This window comes from Paramormyrops kingsleyae, chromosome 8 (genome assembly GCF_048594095.1).
Source record: "Paramormyrops kingsleyae isolate MSU_618 chromosome 8, PKINGS_0.4, whole genome shotgun sequence".
In the NCBI taxonomy this organism is placed as follows: domain Eukaryota; kingdom Metazoa; phylum Chordata; class Actinopteri; order Osteoglossiformes; family Mormyridae; genus Paramormyrops; species Paramormyrops kingsleyae.
In genome coordinates, this window is record NC_132804.1 from 14,927,689 (window position 1) to 14,946,676 (window position 18,988).

An 18,988-nucleotide genomic window follows, 5' to 3' on the forward strand; every position below is an offset into this window, starting at 1 on the left:
GAATCACGTTGGGGCCAGCCTCCTGCACCGCCCACTCCCGCCCCAGCCGGAGGAATAAAGAGCACCAGAGCACCTGCTTGGTTGAGTTTTTCGGCGGCGCGATGGCAGCAGCAAAGAGCATCTATGGCTTCTCTGCGAAGCTGGTTACGGGGGAGTCGTTTGACTTCTCCTGCCTGAAAGGCAAAGTTGTGCTGATCGAGAACGTGGCGTCTCTCTGAGGCACAACCACCAGGGATTACACCCAGATGAACGAGCTCCAGGAGCGCTACGCCGCCCAGGGGCTTGTAGTTCTGGGGGTGCCCTGCAACCAGTTCGGACACCAGGTCAGGATTCTGCGCTATTTTCTGCTATGATCGCAGATTATAAATTTATGTTTTAACATGCTGGAGCGGTACCCCGTGACCGTTTACCGTCTTTTGAGTTCGTCATTATGCTTTGTACTTTTGCCGTATTTACGTTGTTCGTGGTCATGCCGTGTAGGTATATATTAAATTAAGCGTTATTTTGCACGTGAGAAATTTATGTTTTGTTAATGTGTAACGTATTTTGTATACGCAACGTGAGTAATTTTTTACATTTAATGTTGGGAAGGATTAAAAAAAAAAAATTTTTTTTTGCAAATAATTGTAATTTTAACTGAATTTATCCAGGAGAACTTTAAGAACGAGGAGATCCTCAAGTCCTTGAAGTACATCCGACCAGGAAATGGTTTCGAGCCGAATTTCAAGCTTCTGGAGAAGGTGGACGTCAACGGGAAGGATGCACACCCCTTGTTTGTCTTTCTCAAGGAAAAGCTGCCTTTCCCCAGCGATGATAGCACGTCTCTCATGAACGACCCCAAGTCCATCATCTGGAGTCCCGTCTGCCGAAGTGACGTTGCCTGGAACTTTGAGAAGTTCCTCATCGACCCAGATGGAGAGCCCTTCAAGCGGTATGGTAGGAACTTCCTGACCATCAACATCGAGGGAGACATCAAAAAGCTCCTCAACCCGAGCAAATAAGTCCAATGGAAGTCTCCTAAGAAGCAGTGGTAGTACTGTGGTGTATTACCAGATGTTTGGCTCAAGACCCATATCTACGTCAGGCTCCCTATGCTGTCCTGTGCACAGTGCAGCTGTGTGTTATGCCTTTTACTCTATGAAGACACTTCTTGAAATCTTACTAAGAGAGATGTTTGATAAATGTAAAAGTCTTAACCCAACTGTTGTATTTTTGCTCATGAGAAGCATAGATAAGTTTAGTGTTATGGGACCAATAAATCATACAATATAGTTGTCTGTGTCTACTTTCAGTCCTCAAACCTCTTCCATCCCACTATTGCATCAAATCTTGCTGATAGGCTATATGAGGTAGAGGTGGTTTGCCTGACCAGAGGTGTGTGCATGTATATTAGGGAATAATTTAACCTTAATTTTAAGGCTTGAACAAACTAATACTTGCAGGGCATTAATACCAGAATTTGGAATATGTAAACAACTTGATACTTTCGTAAATCCGGGATGAAGATGATTTTACTTATAGAAACTAGTATGAGGAACCTGTTGCACCAGCGCTTAAGAGACAGAACCTGGATTTTTACACAACTTCCTAATTGCGAAAGAGACTTGTCATAGAGTGCAAAGGAGGGAGCTGAAGTACCCAGATCAGATCTGAGAACAAAGAGCGTGTTTGTTTTGAGGAAGTTTGCCTAAGAGCCATGGGGAAGGATTACATTGAATTTTAATTCATGGATCTGACAACTAGCTGGTGGGCATGCAGTTAAGCAAAGGATTTAATCTGAAATTTTTCAGTAATTATCCATAATGTAGTCAATTACAAGACATGAGTTTTACCACACTGGGATAAACTGTGCTGACAGGGGAATTACCTACTGATAACTCGTCAACTTCATAATTTCACCTTTCCAAGTACGTTTCCCCAAGAACAGACTTGATGAAATAGTCTGAAATGAAGTACTCTGCAATATTCTATTTATTCTGCAAATGTATGCAAGTCATTCAAGGTACCTATAACACAATATTTACACGATAATGTATAATGGAAGAAGCATGAACTCTCCTCGATGTAGCTATATCTGCGTTAAACACAACTTAATCAAAATCTGGAAGTTGGATCCATTAGTCTAACCTAATAAACCCATATACTTTGATATTCTAATTTTCCATAAAAAGAGCACTTTCAAATTTACTAAAAAAAAAAAAATTAACAAATGTCAAGCTTTTACACTTTTTAAAATACATGTAGAATACAAAGGATTGTAAGCTGGAAAGCCACATTTTGGTGAATGAATGGGAATATAAATTAGATCAAATAGCCAACTCATCTTTAAAAAAGCTTTTGGGATTCAGGTTATTTTTTTCCACCAGAGTGCACTGTAATTTTCTGAGCTACAAATACTAATGCTGTATAATAAACCTCAGTTTAACTTATCAGACGATCTCCAAACGGTGCTCAGATTATTTCCACAGAAGGGAAAGCGCGTCAAACACAGAGAAGGTAGAAGGCAAAAGCAAAGGCTGATTTTCTAGAAAATTTACCCACAAAGGCCATTTCTGTAAGTTATCATTACTCCAGGCGTGATTTATATGTGCAATGCACCTTCTGTAATAAAACGACCAACGCTACCTGTATTTAGTAAATACTAAACCCATTAATCGGTACCCACCACATTATTTTCAAAGATGTTTTCTACATGAATAAAACAAGTCATATGAAATCCCACATACAGACATCCTGCTATTTGCTCTTAGCTGAGTGATCATTGTAACTCAGGGGGTTAATCTTCTGGACCCTGATACAATGACGCCCATTCAGACGGTTTCCACACCCTATGAAGAATTATGACCTGATACCCTTCTGATCTCTCATTTGCATGGTGAGCTTCTACCTGCTCTCATTCCTACCTACAGCAGTACTGTTAATCATTGCTAACACAATAGAATTCAAAATATATTCCATTTCCCTGCTACAGCATGTTATGATACCGTGAAAGACTGTTTCCACAGGAAATGTTGCAGGACTACAGAGGATAGATTACAGGAATTCAGCAGCAAAAACAACCTATTTCAAGCTTTATGTAAAACACCCTGGTGATAATGGTGTACTTTAATAACTGCTTACCCAGGAAAAAGTGTCATATTTTTACACACACATCATAAAATGAAAAAAAAAACCTTATCCAAACAATAGCCTGTGCTCTTGTGCTTCACTGCTGAAACACATAGCTGCACTGTAAAAAGCCCAAGTCTTGTAGGCCAAGATGGCATCGCCCTGTCTCCCACAGACCATAAAAGAACACCTTAGTGATGTCCTGCTTCTGTGCACCGTTCCGTGGGCAGAATTTGCTAGTCAAAACAGCGACGGACAAACTGAGAGGATGTTCTGCAGAAAGATATCCATCATCTGGGAGATTCTCTTTACAAAAGAGGGCCCCTGCATTTGACCATTTATCTACCCATCTGCCCAGAAGGAGAGGACCACTGCATACTACAGCATGCAGCCATGTATGTTTATGGAGTAGGAAGAGACTGAGTGGATAAGATGGGTTTTCTGGCTCCACCTACCTCACATACATTGAGAAAAAATGTATCCCCCCCCCCCATAACACTTAGCTACAAACAGTGTGTGCATTTGGCTTATTTTATTCTCTTCAGATACCTATAGCACATAAAAGAATTGCTGTTTTTTTTTTTTTTTAAACATTCTGGTGGTCCAGTGAGGTCGACATCCCTGTGTACTCTCAACAGCACGGCCAGGCTGACACTTCTGTAGCCCGTGGGCTCCAAAAGATGGAGTCTTTTAGGTAATGCATCAAAACGACATCGATGCATGGGAAGAAAAATCTAAAAACTGGAACGCAACAGATGGGCAACGTGGTTGGAGATGAGGGTCCGAGGCAGTGGAAGCTGCTGCGAGCACGGCCCCCACGCCGAGCCCCTCAGTTGGTGTCCATGTGATCGTCCCCACAGTCAGGAGCCCCGCCCAGGGACGCTGAAGGGGGAGGCTTCGCGGGAGTTTCATCTCGCCGCTGGTAAAAGAGCACGTATGCAGCTTTTGTCTACAGGGGAAAACATGGTTTCATGGTTACCATGGGAACTTGCAGACAACAAAAGCAGAAGGACAGTTACTAGGCTGCAGAGGCCCTCAAACTTGCAATATGCCAGTGTGATAGAACACTGGATGCTAAAGCTAAGCTGAACACAGGGTGTCCATAAAGTCTCTTTACAATTTCAAAAAATTATTACAAAGGCAAATGAAAAGACAGATATGTGGAAATTATTACAAAATGAGACATATATTTAAGTTTCTTTTTTGCCTCATTTAATACACCTCTATATGGGCACCATTAATTGCACGAAGCACATCAAGATGGTACTCGATTCCTTGCCATGTTCGCTGTTTCATACCCTCATCAATGGGGGCACTGGCATCAGTGAACCTCTGCTTTAGATTAGTGATGTCGCCATGTTTGCTGTAGCATACCCTCATCAATGGTGGCAATGGCATCAGTGATCCTCTGCTCTAGATTAGTAATGTCCCGTACCTTTGCTTGCAATGTGATTAAAAACTTTGATAACCACTGAGTACATAGAACAAATCTGATGAAGATCTCTCATCAATTGCCTTTGTAATACATTTTTGAAATTGTAAGGAGACTTTATGGACACCCTGTATATAAATATACATGTTTTTGCAACTTTTGCTCACCACAATCTGGTCTTCAGTGGCCGATGAAACGCTGCTGTCATCAAAGTAATACCACTTCCCATCGATTTTGTTCTTGGCGTAGGCTGTGTCTGTGGCACAGAGAGATAAGATCCCAGTCAACATGGACGCAACTAAAGCAGAGACACCACACACAGCGTGAGAAAGCGAACCCTCGGAGCACGACATGGCCGAGATCTGGAAGACCTGACAGATGGTAACACCAGTTACAAAATATGTAAACAGATAAACTTTGGAAAAATACTCACAGTGGCCCCCTCCCATTCCGCCGTAATGGTTGGACACGGCGATGAGGTCGTAGACATAGGGGCCTGCCTTTGGATCACACACAAACTCTGACATGTTCAAGTCCCTGGAGGAGAAACAGACCAGCTGTCCATCCTTTCCACATGTATAACAGTCACCAGTATTCTACAGCTGCCAGACCTTAATGTTTGGGACTGTTTGACAGCCCTAAGTAACAATATTTATACACTGATGTTATAAACAGTTTCTAGGACCAGGCTGTGATCAGGCAAGAAAGCTTCCCTGAACACGTCCCTCCCATGACCTTCATTCTGGCGTCTGCAAGTCAGGGTGACTAAGCTTTTTTTTGGGTGTTTCCCAAGGCAGGACTCGTGATGAGAGGGTGTATTATTGTGTATCATTGTGTATTATTGTGCTCTTACAACTTTAAAATTAACAGGAAGGAAATGACAGACTAAATATCAACCAAACCATCTATTTTGGTTTGTTATTAGCACAGTGTAAATACTACAGAGGTGAACTTTGAAACGATGATTACTGTTTCATGATAGCATATCAGCACCACCTAGTGTGCAGTCATGTTTTGGTCTCTCAGCAATTATATGACTGGAGTTTCTGGTTTCATAAAAAGTGAATGGGAATGTATAATGTAGAACTGTCAGCTCTACCCTTAAAGATGGCTGACTGCTCATTTTTGTCCATGGTGAAGTCTTACATTCCTTCGTAGTTTTGGGCACAGGTCTATCACATAGGGAAGCACTGTGTCCATCTCGAAGCAGCAGATGTCTACCTGATGGGAAAGTCCACCACAGTGTCCAGCTTATCCCTCCAGCAGCGATTGTAGGAAAAGCGTTTCAAATGGACTACCAGGACTCTAGGCAGGGACCACAAGTCAAACTTCTTGTTAGCCTGTTGGTGCTTCTTACAGGTGGGGCAGTACCTAAGGGAATGTGTACAATGGATTAGCAGGTTATAGCAAGTCACCTGAGCAGAACTTCTACATGGGACACAATTGTGGAAAGAGAAAATATCATTTGTGTAGCTACTTAGAAAGAGCGGTTTCACTTTTTTTCCACTTTGAATTCTGTGTGTACAAAATGCATTGCAATATCCAAGGGGTTAATCTCACCAAGGGTCGTGTTCGCCCAGAGTCTCATTGGTGGTGAAGAGTTCTATGCAGTCCTTCAAGGCCACGCTGGTCCTCTTTCTCTGAGGCTGCGGCATGCTCTCATGCTTCTCATAGGCCTGAGGCGGAGTAGAGTTAGAGCCTGATACGTTGGTATAACACACCTACATCCTTCCTGGAGTTTTTTGGACCATAAGCAGTTATTTTTAGAAGTTGGAAAAAAAAAAACCTTAATTTACTACACCATCAGATGGCGCTACTGTGCACTGGGGCTCACACAGACTGTAACTCTTTGGCTAACTTAGAGGGAGGGAGGAGTTCCATTTTCCTGACCTCTGCCTCCTGGTCATCATAGTGCTGCCTCTTCATCTCCAAATCCCAGTCTAGGGCCACTGTGGAATGTGCTATGCACAGTGAATAGGTGCAAAAATTAATCATTTTTGACAAGCATTAAATAACATCGATTAGTATATAACAAAAAGGACAAATCCTATCGAACAGACAGCTCTTCTAAGATGCCATAATCATGTTTTTTTTTTGTGAACAAAGGCAGCAGAGAACTATAAAAAGCAGGAATTGATACTTGCTGTTCAATTTGAGGACGTTTCCATCGCAAGGCTGAGGAGTGATGTTGGTTGTTCCATACGAGTTCACCAGGCTGATTGAAAATAGTTTAGGCCGAGAACAACTCTTCTTAGGCAGGTTGCCAGTTAGACAGTCCTCAATATCTGCACCATCTTCTTCCCCTACGGAGCAGTCTGACTGGCTGTTGTCCTGCTCAAGGCTCACCTGGTGATCCATGGCTTCCTCCTCTCCTGTAAAATAAATCCACAGGAGCCTGATCCATCAGGTCTTAATGCCGACGATCAGGCAAAAGGTCATAAGGTCAGGCAGGAAGTGGCCGAGGTACTGACCTTCACACAGCCCATTGGGGCCATTGCAGGGACGCGATTCCCGCTCTTGTGCGCAAAGGCCAGCAGAGCCCGCGCTGCAGGTCGGCCCATCTGATAGCTCCGCGCCGCGATTGGCTCCCACGGACGCCTGGATGCTGCTGCTGCTACTGCTGCTGCTGGATGTGGAGGCCGAGGCCTTCCGCTCAGGCACGCAGCCATGGGGCTGCTTCACGTAGCGGCTGGAGAAGGGGAGGACCGTCACATGACCACAGTCGGTCAACGATACCCACCAAACAGAGCAAAGTGCGAGAGAGGCGACAGGCGGCAGCGCTCTTACGAGATCCTGTCCAGCACCTTCTCGTACAGCATGTCCATGGGGAGGTTCTGCCGGGGCACGGTGAGGAGCAGGGGCTGCCCAAACAGCATGGTGCTCGAAGAACCGCCGGACAACTTAGAGTACCTCTCCCTAAAGTAGACTGCCAGGTTGACCCGCTCCCCCAAGTCCCCCTCCACCTCATAGCTGCGGAACACAAAACTCCTATTCTGATGTGGAAACGGCAACATTCTCAACAGCAAATGATGATGAAATGGTTGGATTTCTCAGTCGCAGCATTTTCACGTATCATACCAACTCTTACTTAATGCATAACACTTCTAACTGTATTACATATGGTTCATCTGATAGTGAGCAAAACCTGCAAATGAGCCCACTTACACAAATATATCATCCTTCTCCATTATGTGGTTAAGGGCATCATCCCACTTATAAATTTTGTGGAAACGGTGGTTGTAAACATCAGCTACCACCATCTAGAACAAAATGTTAAAAAAAAAAAAAAGTTTAGAACAAAATCACCTGTGGATCCTACTTAGCGATTCTTCAGAATAAAATACAAAAGTGACACACAGGCACCACATGGAAGAAGAGATGTCATTTATAAATAAAACACTAAAATAATGGACAGATGTCTGACTAATAACTCATAACGTAAAAAAAAAGTACTGAAATCCAATGAGAGCACCAATATACTATCACTGAAAGAGCAGCACATCAGGACTAGTGTTAAGAGGAGATGTTGGGGTAGGCTTCTTACATTCTCTGCAGGAACTCCAGACAGTTTGGACAAGGCATTGCACAAGTCTCCCACTATACCCAGTTTGGCTACCACCACCCTGTACTGGAGAAGAAAGACCGTTCTTACAATACTGAACCAGACCACGGCTTCCGCGATTTCCCAATCACCATGCCCATCTTAAACATACCAGTGCATATTGTACTGGTGTGTAAGTACATGGTTACAGTTACCTGAAAGCAATACATTTAGGCTTTTTAAAATAATACTGTCTTGCCAAGGGAATCTGCATAAAGTAAATAAATACACAATAAATAAACTTCAACAGTAAGCAAGTATAAGATGAAAGGTAAGAATCCTACCTGCATGGGCCTAGACTGGGGATCCATGCGAACCAGGAACACCTCCATGGTACGGTCTTTCTTCATTGGAAGGGGCAGAGTGAGGTAGCAGAAGGGGTCAAAGGTGACAGAAATCTTGGAGCATTCAGGGCAGACCAGTGTGGATTTGAACAGGCCGTGGAAGATGTCTACGATGATGGAGTCGTTACGAAGACGATGGTTTGTCCAAGCTTCCTTTGCAACGACCTGAGAAAAAGCATTTCCATATAGCTTTATTGTATGTGTTGGCAGATTCAACAGCCAATAACCGATTATGTCCTTTGATTTCCCCAATATTCAAATAAAACAGATGTTCAATTTCTACTCATTGTTAAGAAAACATTATCACCGGGGATCATCAACATGTCTGTGGCAAGACCTGTTTGTGTCCATAGTAAAACCAGGTTATGTTTCTAAATACCATGTCTGTGGTGAATATTGCATTTTGATAATGTCCGTCAGAATTTGCCATGGTACTGACCTCTAGTTATCACCCCATGCCAAGTCAACAGTACACACATTACTCAATTGCATCAAGTGCCCTCAATGACGAGGAGAACCAAGGATGGAAACTCGTTTGGGTAATACCTCATCAGGACGACCGTCCGCATCGCTCAGGGCCACATAAGGCTTCTTCTTGACCCGGTTCAGGTCCTCATGGAGTCCATCCAAGAGGAAAGCCAGCAGCTCCTGGGAGTCCTGCTGTTGGTACCCTGAGAACTGGGGCGCAAATCGGCCCACCTGTGTCTGGAAATTGAGGACCGCGACAAGAAAAGTCATCCTTTACGTGACCACATGGGCTGATCATTTATTCATCACTGACATGCTCGACGCCGTTTATTGTGCACACGTGCACTTGCACACTCGCTCACCTTGAACATGCGTGGCGCCACATGACTACTGTGGCTCTGCCACATCTGCTTCACTAGGTCGGCGTAGGCCTCTGCGATCTCCCCCCGCATGCCCAGTGGATTCTCCCGGTTGATCTCAGCTTCATATAGATCATTTAGGAAGTATTCCGTCAAGGGCGGCGCATTACTTAGGCACTGGGGGGGTGGCGGGGGGGGGCATATTTTATGTCAACACCATTGAGTAGCATATACACACACACACATACACTGTGAATAACGCCCACAGTTAAACGGTAGATCACTCAGCTGAACTAGATATGCAAAATCAGCAAATGGGAAGCAGTAATTACAAAACAGAGGTAACAGGCTGTGAAGCCAAAACAACCTATGGTTTATAACAGACACACTATAGATAGGGGGTATAGACATTGCATGTACCTACCTGGAGGGCAGAGTTCATAAAGCAGGTGTTGCCAAGGTTACTGAGGCCACACAGGCCAGGCTGAGACTGAACCTCCCTGTAGTTGTAGGAAGAGCTATAGGAGTTATAGCCACCCAACCTACAAGAACGATTAATTCATCATTATACATCTGCTTTGATCCCCGTTAAAGTCGACGTGCAAACGTTAAATTCCGGTGCTCCAAAGATGCAGAGAACATCACTGCAGACACACGAACATCAGCCTGCATGCTTTTCTTTTCTGCGCGATGTGCTTGCCTGTTTCCAGCGGAGGTGCTGTTATTCAGCGAGAACCCCGTGCTGCTGCTGCTGCTGCTGCTACTGCTGCTGTCCCCGTTGGTCACAGTAGAGCAGATGGTGGCTGAAGAGTTAGAAGAAAGCTTTGGAGATGTGGTGAAGTTCCGAGATGTGGTGGTGCTGGATCTGAGGGCAAATTTTGGAGGAACACACTGAACACACACCAAGTCTAATAGAAAATCTGAGAATTTTAAGCACCAAATTACATACAAAAGCAATGTGCGGCACACTTGACGGAGAAGGTGATTGTGAAAGGCGGTGTTGCCAAACCAGATGGGAGGAGTTTAAATGGTCAGAGAGTGATTGCATTTGTTATTGAGTAAAGAGAGGTATGTTAACCACATCCTGTCCTAGAGTTAAATGCATTCTGCCTGAGAAAAATACTAAGGATTAATCAACACAATAAGAAACCGGACTGACTTACTTGGTATGTGTTGACTGCCTAGGCCAGGTACCATCCTCATTTTTCTTCTCAATTACAAGCACCTGTGGTGACAAAGCGGCGATTAGTGATGGCCAACTGAAACTTCATAAACCAATTACTGTATTTTCTGACACCACTAGATGGTGGTCTCTGTTCAATAAAAGGCTCAATTCATACCCAAACGCAAACCAAGAGCACCATCTAGTTGGGTGAGAAAATACAGAAGATGGTTCATGAAGCTTCATTTGGCATCACTAGCAGCAATGAAAGTGGCTGCTGGGAAAGGATTGGCTTCGGCAACACACACTAGCCAATGGATGAACTTGCATGTGAGGCTGTGGGACGAACCCAAACTGCCCACGCCTGTGAAGGCGTGTAAAAGGGCACCGCAGCATGAAGAAACACGACACAGGGTCATACCTGGCCCTGGAAGAGGCCAGCGTCCTGGACAGTGCTGTCTGGCTTATTCAACTGTTCATATGTGTTACTCATATATTTATTCCACAATCGTGTCTCCTGATCTTTTGTGATCCCAAACAGTGACCTCATTTCCTTCTCAATCATGTCTGCAGACAAGTAGGGAGAAACTCATTAGTGACACGTGGCATCCACAACAACTGCTTTGGGCGAATTCTCCAGAGTGAATCTCACCTATAGTGTCTGCCTTGCTGAAGTGGCGAGTCACCACATTGTCCATATTATTATTCTCACACAGGTTTAATTCCAATAGGTAGACCTCCACTTTACAGTGTTTCACAAACATGCCATGTTCAACCACCTGAAAAAAACATCCACTGTGAATGAGTGATGAAATTAAAATTTACAACAGACCAATTACGCAAGATCATACTAATTGTATTCTAGAACACAATTGTCGAGTGTTCTTGACATTTACCCCACCCCAAACTGGAATGACCAATTATCCCGTCCCCCCCACACACATCACAAAATGTCCTTCTGAACTTGGAGGGGTGAAGATAGGAAATACTTCGCCTGATATATTCTGCTACCCCAATTTGGCACTTTACATGCTGCAAGCTTTGTCAAGCACAATGAAACAGGAAATTCTCCCCAGAACCATCACATCATGAAGAGTGAAAAAATGTTCAGCTCAGACTTAAGAAGGTCAGGTGCTGGGAAATACCATCTGCCCAATTTGACACACTGTTCTGTGCTTTCCCAGCTAACATATTCCTCTAGAGCAGTGTTTGCCAATCTGGTACAGTTGGTCCACATTTTTGCTCCCCCCCCCCCCCCCAGCTCCCGGTAGAGAAAAAATCTGGACTGTCTGTGTGTCCCCGAGAACCAGACTGGGAAACACTGCTCTATAAGCCACAAAGGTGTTTTCTAGGTCCTATTTGTGTCATTAGAATTTTCACAGTTCTGACTGAGGGCAGCAGTGGATGGCACTGATGTCGCAAACTGCCAAGGATCGAAACGTGACTCTGCAGGAGGAAACCAGAGCACCCTCCTGCATGACGTGCAAACTACACACACACACAGAACAGAGACATGACCTGTACCCCCAACCCTGGCACCACGCCACCCTTCAGACAAACCAAAAATCCCTCAGTAGACAAATTATTCTGTCTGGTCACTTAAAATGCCTCATGTCAATAGTCATAGTTCAGCATAATAAAGTTTTAAATCCAGCAAAGATAACTTCATCTTCATTACTGCTTCTATGACATTTTCCTTGAGCATTTACTACGACTTGCTTAAAAAGATAGCGATCTGCACTTACAACACACCGATGAGACCTTCAACCACTCAGACAGAAGCAGTAAGGTTTAAACATGCTGATAAATGTGAAAATCTCAAGCAACCCAGTTAACCTTCATACTTTGAATGTATAAGACACGCCAGGACATGACGAAACACATTCTTAGTTTATCACATTTGGAATGACATATCAATCCATAGTCGTGAAAACAAACAGTGGCTGATACAAAAACAGAAAAAGATCCAAAAACAGAAAAAGCTACGAGTGAAGAGGGCTAAGGTCAGGTTTTGGGGAAACTCACCTTGCGAACAATGGGGTTCTGCCCTTCCATGCAGCCATACCAGCCGACAAGCTTGTTCCAGGCCTCAGTGGGCATCAGAACATAGTCCAACTCATCTATAAGGTGCTCCTTCAGTGTCTGAGTCTCTTGGTCTACGATACATTTGGAAGGGTTAGCAAAACACCAGAATCTGTATTTTCATTTCCCAGAACATGCTGTGGTGATTTATGTGTAACACCCAGTCTGTCACTGGATCAAGGAAGTTGATCAGAAACTTGAAAGCAGTCTGAGGACAACTATACATTACAAAAGTCTGGTGTCAAGCTCACCTGAAAAAAGCCCTGAGTTGTCAATGGGTCCTGGGTAGAGACTATTCTCCCCAACATTGTACAAATCCCAGCTGTCAAAACCAACATACTTCTTCCACTGTTTAAACCACCGGTTGTCAACTAAGAACCTGATAAACAAGAAAATTCACAGGGCATAAATGTACCTTCGGATATGCTAATTGGAGCGATTCATCACACTGAGTACTTCATACATAATTTCATTTCAGCCCAAGATCATTTAATGTAGACATTTTCTTGCTGTCTGTTAATGTCGTGTTTATTTCACGACCTGTTAGTTTGTATTGACGTTCAAAACTGAAACTCCGCAACGTCACAAGTTACCGTCACAAGTAACTGAAGACTTCTTTGAGTTAGGAAAAATTGAAAACACGGATAATGGACGTTTGTAAATGCCATCAACATAGACTACTAAACAAGGAACTTTGAGAATGTAAATAAAGGTGAACCAAAAGCTCGTAAGGGGCAGCCATGTGTTTAAAAATCACAAAAATATGCCAAAATGCGTTTAATAAAAATAATCCATCAGAAAACGTACAAGAGCATCTAGCTAAAGGACCGATTTCTAGTTAACTCTTGTCATCCTGCCAATTTTATTTATGCAAAATACAGTTAGTAATATTTCTGCATATTTATTTTAAATTGTAAATTTATTTAAGTTGGGGGGGCTTCCTGGGTGACACCCAGCACACATGACAAAGCACTAGCTTAGCTGCTAAGCTCCATGCGGCCTGTACATCCCCGGACTGTCCTGTTACCCTTAGGCCGTGTATACAGCTTCGATCATCGTGCTAAAGGAAAGCGTTTCAGCAAGTCAGCTCATAATGTGGCAGAAACGACTTTCATTTGAGGTGAATAATCATTAAGTAACACTGATTAATCTGGTTATAAATATCTGTACAGGCGATGCGTAAACCCCAGGGCTCTAGCGTCCTGAACCAGGCCCGCAATTCCCGGCCGGTTCCCCGCGGGCCGGCTCCAGAATCGGCCGGAAACCTCACCATTCATCGCCCTTCCGCAGTGCGGTCTTCAGAAGTGTCCCGATGCTGTCCTTTTGAGTTTCAGGTGGAGGAACAGTCGTCTCAGCGGACACCGGCTCCGGGTCGGGCTCAGCCCCATTACCCGACTCGGGTCCGCCGCCCTCAGCCATCATGCCGCTACTGAGTCAGAGCGGCAGGGACGCGGAACGGAAATCTGATTCACCGGAGGGCGGAAAACGACGCGGGCGCCGGGTTCACGCCCGGGTACAAAGCAGGATCGTCAATGAGTCCTAAACCCTAGGCCTGCTGCAAGATCCACGGACGCGAGTCACACTCAAATCTTACTGCTTGGGTTACACAGTTTAGCTTCTCAGCGGGCTCCACAAGCCGGTCCTCATTCAGGCTCCATACCTGGATTGACGGTTGAGCCCCTGCTGGCTCGGGATGCTTGACAGTGTTGTGCCTGCACCATTTCAGTGGTAGATGTGCACCTCACTGGTTTCTCTGAATGAAATGAAGGGTTTACCTTGGCTTTACAGACATCTCTGAATTTAAAAATATGTCCAAAGAATCCTACAATTACACTGTTGCTCATCTTTGACCATTTCAACTATAGTTACAAAGTAATCACTAATTTTATCACCTTGGCAATTTTTAATTCTTTTCTTTTAACATCAGAGCTATCTCATTTTCTTAATGCAATGGACCCCAGTATCCCCACTAAGAGACAAGTGTTATACAAATAATGACAAATCTTCAAATTTATTTTATTTGTGTCATGTATCTCAAAAATGAATAATTATAGGAAAAAAAACACCAGCAGGTCTTGTCATATCAGTTTCTTTACAAAACACAGGAAGTTACAAAAATGGTTTGGGAGATAAATAAAAAAACAATGCAGCAAACAATCACAGATCTCTGCACATATATAGGGAACATTTCCGCCAGCACTGCATTTAGATCTAGAAATTAAACACATTCAGGGAATGTTATTGTGGATGAGCAAAACACAAAGACATTAGGGAACAGCGGGAAAAGCGAACGGGGAAATGTGACACATGGCCGTAGTTTTCCTTCGAATCCCTGCACACTTATTACAATGTGAGCTGCTTGAAATGACTGTTCCATCACTGACAGCATCCTCTAATCAATGCTACCCAAAGGTCAACTTGCCATTTTACCACGTTAAAAAGACTGCTCTAAAAGCCACTCTAAAGTTCCCGTGACCAAAAATAAAATTAGACAGTTATTCAGAGCTTAATTTGAATCAAATGAGCATCATGCAAAATGTTTGTAGTTGTGACAATGGATCTCGAGGAAGAGAAATAATTGCTTTACAGTTAGTCAACCTAAAGTTTACACATCCAAGGAAACAATATTTCACCATCACCTCTCAATCCCTTCAAGCAGCTCAGACTTTGATCTTCTCTAACTAGCAAACTGGTTACCCTAGCACATCTGTCCAGCACCACATGGGCAATCAAAAAATCCCAGTCGGCAGCTCAGTGCTGAACATCCCATCCAGATCCAACTCCTTGCTCATCAACTCCTCCTCAACAGACTCTAGCGCCCACTGGTGGTCAGTCAGCTCCAGAGCTTCCCATTCAGCCTATTGAGGAAGATAGTGAACACAAATGTTGAGAACACTGTAATACTGAGTCTTAGTCCAATGTTGTGCATACTGGCTCCTGCACTGTACCTTGAAGGCTTTGTTGGTGTCTGCCGGCATGGCCATGGCTGCCCCACTCATCTGCTCCTGCATGATGCGGGACTGATCAGCACCTACAGTCCCACGAAATGATCACTTTCTTTTATTTGGTAAACACAGCATATTGTTCACAGTTTATACTTTTTCCATGTTTATCACATGCAATTTACACACACACACATTTCATTCATCAATTACATTACGTTAAAACTGTAGATATAACTAAATACTAATATTTACAACAAGGATATTTGAAACTAGAGCTTTTATTTGCTTAATGTTAAGTCTAGTGCAATCAGACAGGATGTTCCAGTCCAATATGGAAAAACTGATGTTGTAATTAACAAGAGCGAAAACATGCTCCTTATTAAAAACCCAAGTTTTACAGATCCCTGCTAAGACCAAAAACTATGGCCAAACTAAAAAAATTTGGTTTTCGTTATAAAAGTTATCTAAAATTGTGCTTTGGTCTTTTGCAAATGCTATAATATATTTACTTTGAATTATAATATCTGGAAAATCAACATGGAAGAGGCAATGTAGCTGATGTCCTAAGTGACACAATAATGGTCGTTCAGCTCAAAACCAGACAGGAGAGGATGACGGGGAAATTATCATCAGATGCAGGAATGGTGGCGATTCTTACCATTGTCTTGTCCAAGAATGAGAGAATACATGCTGCGCAGGCCAAAGACATTCAGAAAATACCAGGATGCTGAGCTGACCCTGTTAACACAACACAGGCAGTTAGAGTGCCCACAGTAACACAGACTGCCCTGGGGGTCTTTCAGCAACATGTAGTCTGTAATGCAGGCTCGATGTTCTGCTACAGCATCCATCATTACGTGTAAAAGGTTACCACAGAACCAAAATCATTAAATTACATTCCTCTTTATACCTTCACCACCTTATTAAACTGTAAATCTAAGATTAATTTTCTATATCTTATTTTAAATGAAGTAACTAAGACTTCACACCAGGTGCCATATATGAGAAACAAATGACACAGAGGTGACATAGTCTTTTTTTAAGCTACAATTTGCCTATGAAAATGAGAAAACTTTGAAAACAGACTTTTTTTTTTTTTTTTTTAAATGGCAGACATCATACTGATCATATCAGTTAGTTGCATTTTTGATGTTCAGCCTGCCGATGTGCTGAATGGAAACTAACTAGAAAAACAGGACCATAAAATATTCATATCAAAAGGAAGACGAGACACTGACCATGAAGCATCCAGGGAGAGCAGCTCGATTCCCTGTTGCAGCATGGGTTTGAACCGTAACGTGAGGGGGAAAGGTACCTTGGCTGAGGACACACGAAGCAGAATGGCATGCGACATGTGCTTATTTAAACAAGAACAAAGAGGAAGAAAAAAATCAATACAAATACATGTATTATGAGAGCGGAGCAGAGGCTGAATTAGCCTTTTGTTGAAGATGCATTCTTTCTAAATGCTTACAAAACCTACAGTAGAAATCCCTGATCCCTGCTTACATTTTCTGATTTATGTCTTTGTCACAAAACAAACATCTGTGAGCAGCTTCTCCTACTCCTCCATATGACATGCTGGCCAGTAATACTGGACCTCTAGTTTCTAAGATGAAGCCTTATTAATTTTAACATTATTTATTTTACGTGAACCTACAATTTTCTCATACCTTAAAAAGTGTAGCCAAACTGTACACCTGAGTTTCTCTCTTTCTACAATAGGCGTATAAAAACTTATTCACTCACTTGTAACAAACCCTGAGAAGGTCCAGTTGATCCACCCTCCAATAAGAATCATGGGAAGAACATTGGTCACGTTGCCTTTCATCATGTCTGTCAGCATGCTGGGGTCTTGGCAAAAACACAGACCGGGTGAAAAACTACCAACCGTCCAAAAAAAAAAAAACATACAATCCAAAGCCACATTCAGAACCATGCTAAACAAATTTATTTAGCGCAAACTACTGAAGTACACATAGTATGCTGACTCAAAGGTAAGAGACACAAAAATCACCCAAGTATACAAGTACATTCACACAGAGACTAGTACAAGAATAGGCTGGCAGCCATGATAAAAATTTACCCGTCATTGGGGAAGGAGGTACAACCTTCCTCTTGGTCTTCTTAAAGAACCCATCCTCTTGGTTATTGAAGTAAAACTTCCTCATCAAGAAGGACTATTAAAAAGGAGAGTTCATATGGTCCCTACATGTTTTTCTTAATATCAAATAATTTCCATGTATAGAAGTTGTAAAAAATGTGCCTGTGTATAGCTTTTACATCTACACATTTATGACAAATGGCTAAATGTTTATAAAGCAGGTGAACGTGTAGTAACAGAATCCACATAATGTGAACAGAAGGTTAGAGATGTTTTACAGTGACATTATTTGGCAAATGATCAGGGAAAAAAATGGATGATAATGAACTTAACATACAGCAAGGAATAACTGAATAACATGACAGGTGGAGAGAGTGACCCACCAATGACATGTGGACGACAAGCATACAGACCTGTTTGGGGATGTATTTTCCATTTTCTCTCAGAATCCGGCTTCTGATAAGAACCTGACTGGATATTTAAGAAAACGCGGGACAGCAGTTTAGCGTGGGAAGTGAACATGAACAAGATACTAACGAGAGTAGCAGTATTCTGTTGGGTAGTACTCAAGGGAGTAATTATAAAATATATTGGGGGAGGGGGGGCATGAATATATGATAATTACGGCCTTGGACCTTCCCAACGTTGACTGCATGGCTACGGCCTTGGTAGTACCTGTCAGACACCTGCTCCAAGGTAAGTTTCTTATCACTCTGCAACAGGATGGAGACGTAGTGTCTGATCACTCCGACCAGGAAGGTGATGAAGACGATGGGCAGCACCACCCACAAGCGAATGTTGGAGTCCAGCAGCAGCTCCGGCTCAGCCATGGCAGGCGGGGGGTAAAGGCGAAACCCTGAAGGACATTAATAAGTACAGAACATTATGATGATTAATGAGCATACTTACATTGCCCGTACGGATACATCACCCAGCTATTCTGCCGTAGTACAGTCAGCTAGAAACGTATCTAGTTAGTTAGCTAGCTAACTAGGTAGCAAGTGCCGCGCATTAGCGCCATGCGAGGGTGAGGATGCATTCACAAGTAACACACCTTCCTACAACAGTGGCAGCTCCGCAGCGGAAAACCTGCTCAGATTCTGGCCGGCCTGCAATGCGCGGTAGGCCCGGTTAGCCACCGCGCTAACGACAGGACGCCCTCTGTTCTTGCCCACAAGAAACTCCAGAATAGCGGGGCTTTTTTTTTTTAAAGATAAAGCTGAGACAAATTTATCTCGACCGGAGAGACAGCAAGCACTCCAAGACAGGAGCTAACTTTCAGTACCGCCGCATCGGCCTCAGCGTAACGGTGACCCACACAGCGCAGCGGGGAGGCAGGAAGCCATTCGGACAAAAAAGGAACGGTCGCCTCGAAGTACAACA

General features: G+C 43.3%; 3 protein-coding genes across 3 annotated transcripts; 1 reads left to right on the forward strand and 2 right to left on the reverse strand.

The window, feature by feature from the left end:
• On the forward strand, positions 1 to 1,271 carry LOC111839869 (glutathione peroxidase 1-like). The gene is made up of 2 exons (XM_023804163.2): positions 1 to 323; positions 651 to 1,271. The coding sequence occupies exons 1-2, from the start codon at positions 102 to 104 to the stop codon at positions 999 to 1,001; spliced, it is 573 nt and encodes a 190-aa protein (XP_023659931.1). The 5' UTR covers positions 1 to 101; the 3' UTR covers positions 1,002 to 1,271.
• A 682-nt stretch (positions 1,272 to 1,953) lies between these two features.
• Positions 1,954 to 14,204, reverse strand: usp4 (ubiquitin specific peptidase 4 (proto-oncogene)). The gene is made up of 22 exons (XM_023804159.2): positions 13,827 to 14,204; positions 12,808 to 12,935; positions 12,500 to 12,630; positions 11,127 to 11,253; positions 10,896 to 11,041; positions 10,476 to 10,537; positions 10,013 to 10,177; positions 9,737 to 9,854; positions 9,316 to 9,489; positions 9,032 to 9,190; positions 8,426 to 8,650; positions 8,085 to 8,168; positions 7,706 to 7,800; positions 7,328 to 7,510; positions 7,012 to 7,229; positions 6,685 to 6,912; positions 6,431 to 6,501; positions 6,101 to 6,216; positions 5,762 to 5,911; positions 4,974 to 5,077; positions 4,708 to 4,796; positions 1,954 to 4,057 (listed from the first exon to the last, which is right to left on the reverse strand). The coding sequence occupies exons 1-22, from the start codon at positions 13,976 to 13,978 to the stop codon at positions 3,938 to 3,940; spliced, it is 3,045 nt and encodes a 1,014-aa protein (XP_023659927.1). The 5' UTR covers positions 13,979 to 14,204; the 3' UTR covers positions 1,954 to 3,937.
• Positions 14,205 to 14,551: 347 nt separating this feature from the next.
• emc3 (ER membrane protein complex subunit 3) lies at positions 14,552 to 18,985 on the reverse strand. The gene is made up of 9 exons (XM_023804161.2): positions 18,660 to 18,985; positions 18,281 to 18,461; positions 18,019 to 18,076; positions 17,588 to 17,681; positions 17,251 to 17,355; positions 16,740 to 16,821; positions 16,160 to 16,239; positions 15,505 to 15,587; positions 14,552 to 15,414 (listed from the first exon to the last, which is right to left on the reverse strand). The coding sequence occupies exons 2-9, from the start codon at positions 18,433 to 18,435 to the stop codon at positions 15,286 to 15,288; spliced, it is 786 nt and encodes a 261-aa protein (XP_023659929.1). The 5' UTR covers positions 18,436 to 18,461; positions 18,660 to 18,985; the 3' UTR covers positions 14,552 to 15,285.
• Positions 18,986 to 18,988: the final 3 nt, after the last annotated feature.

Coding starts and splice junctions, on each gene's coding strand:
- emc3 (XM_023804161.2), bottom strand. CDS start 18,435: ATGGCTGAGCCGGAGCTGCTGCTGGACTCCAACATTCGCTTGTGGGTG. Junction 16,822..17,250: donor CTTCTCAGGGTTTGTTACAA/GTGAGTGAATAA, acceptor GTGTGTCCTCAG/CCAAGGTACCTTTCCCCCTC. Junction 15,415..15,504: donor ACACCAACAAAGCCTTCAAG/GTACAGTGCAGG, acceptor CTTCCTCAATAG/GCTGAATGGGAAGCTCTGGA.
- usp4 (XM_023804159.2), bottom strand. CDS start 13,978: ATGATGGCTGAGGGCGGCGGACCCGAGTCGGGTAATGGGGCTGAGCCC. Junction 12,936..13,826: donor CTGCGGAAGGGCGATGAATG/GTGAGGTTTCCG, acceptor CTTGTTTATCAG/GTTCTTAGTTGACAACCGGT. Junction 5,912..6,100: donor CTGGGCGAACACGACCCTTG/GTGAGATTAACC, acceptor ACATTCCCTTAG/GTACTGCCCCACCTGTAAGA.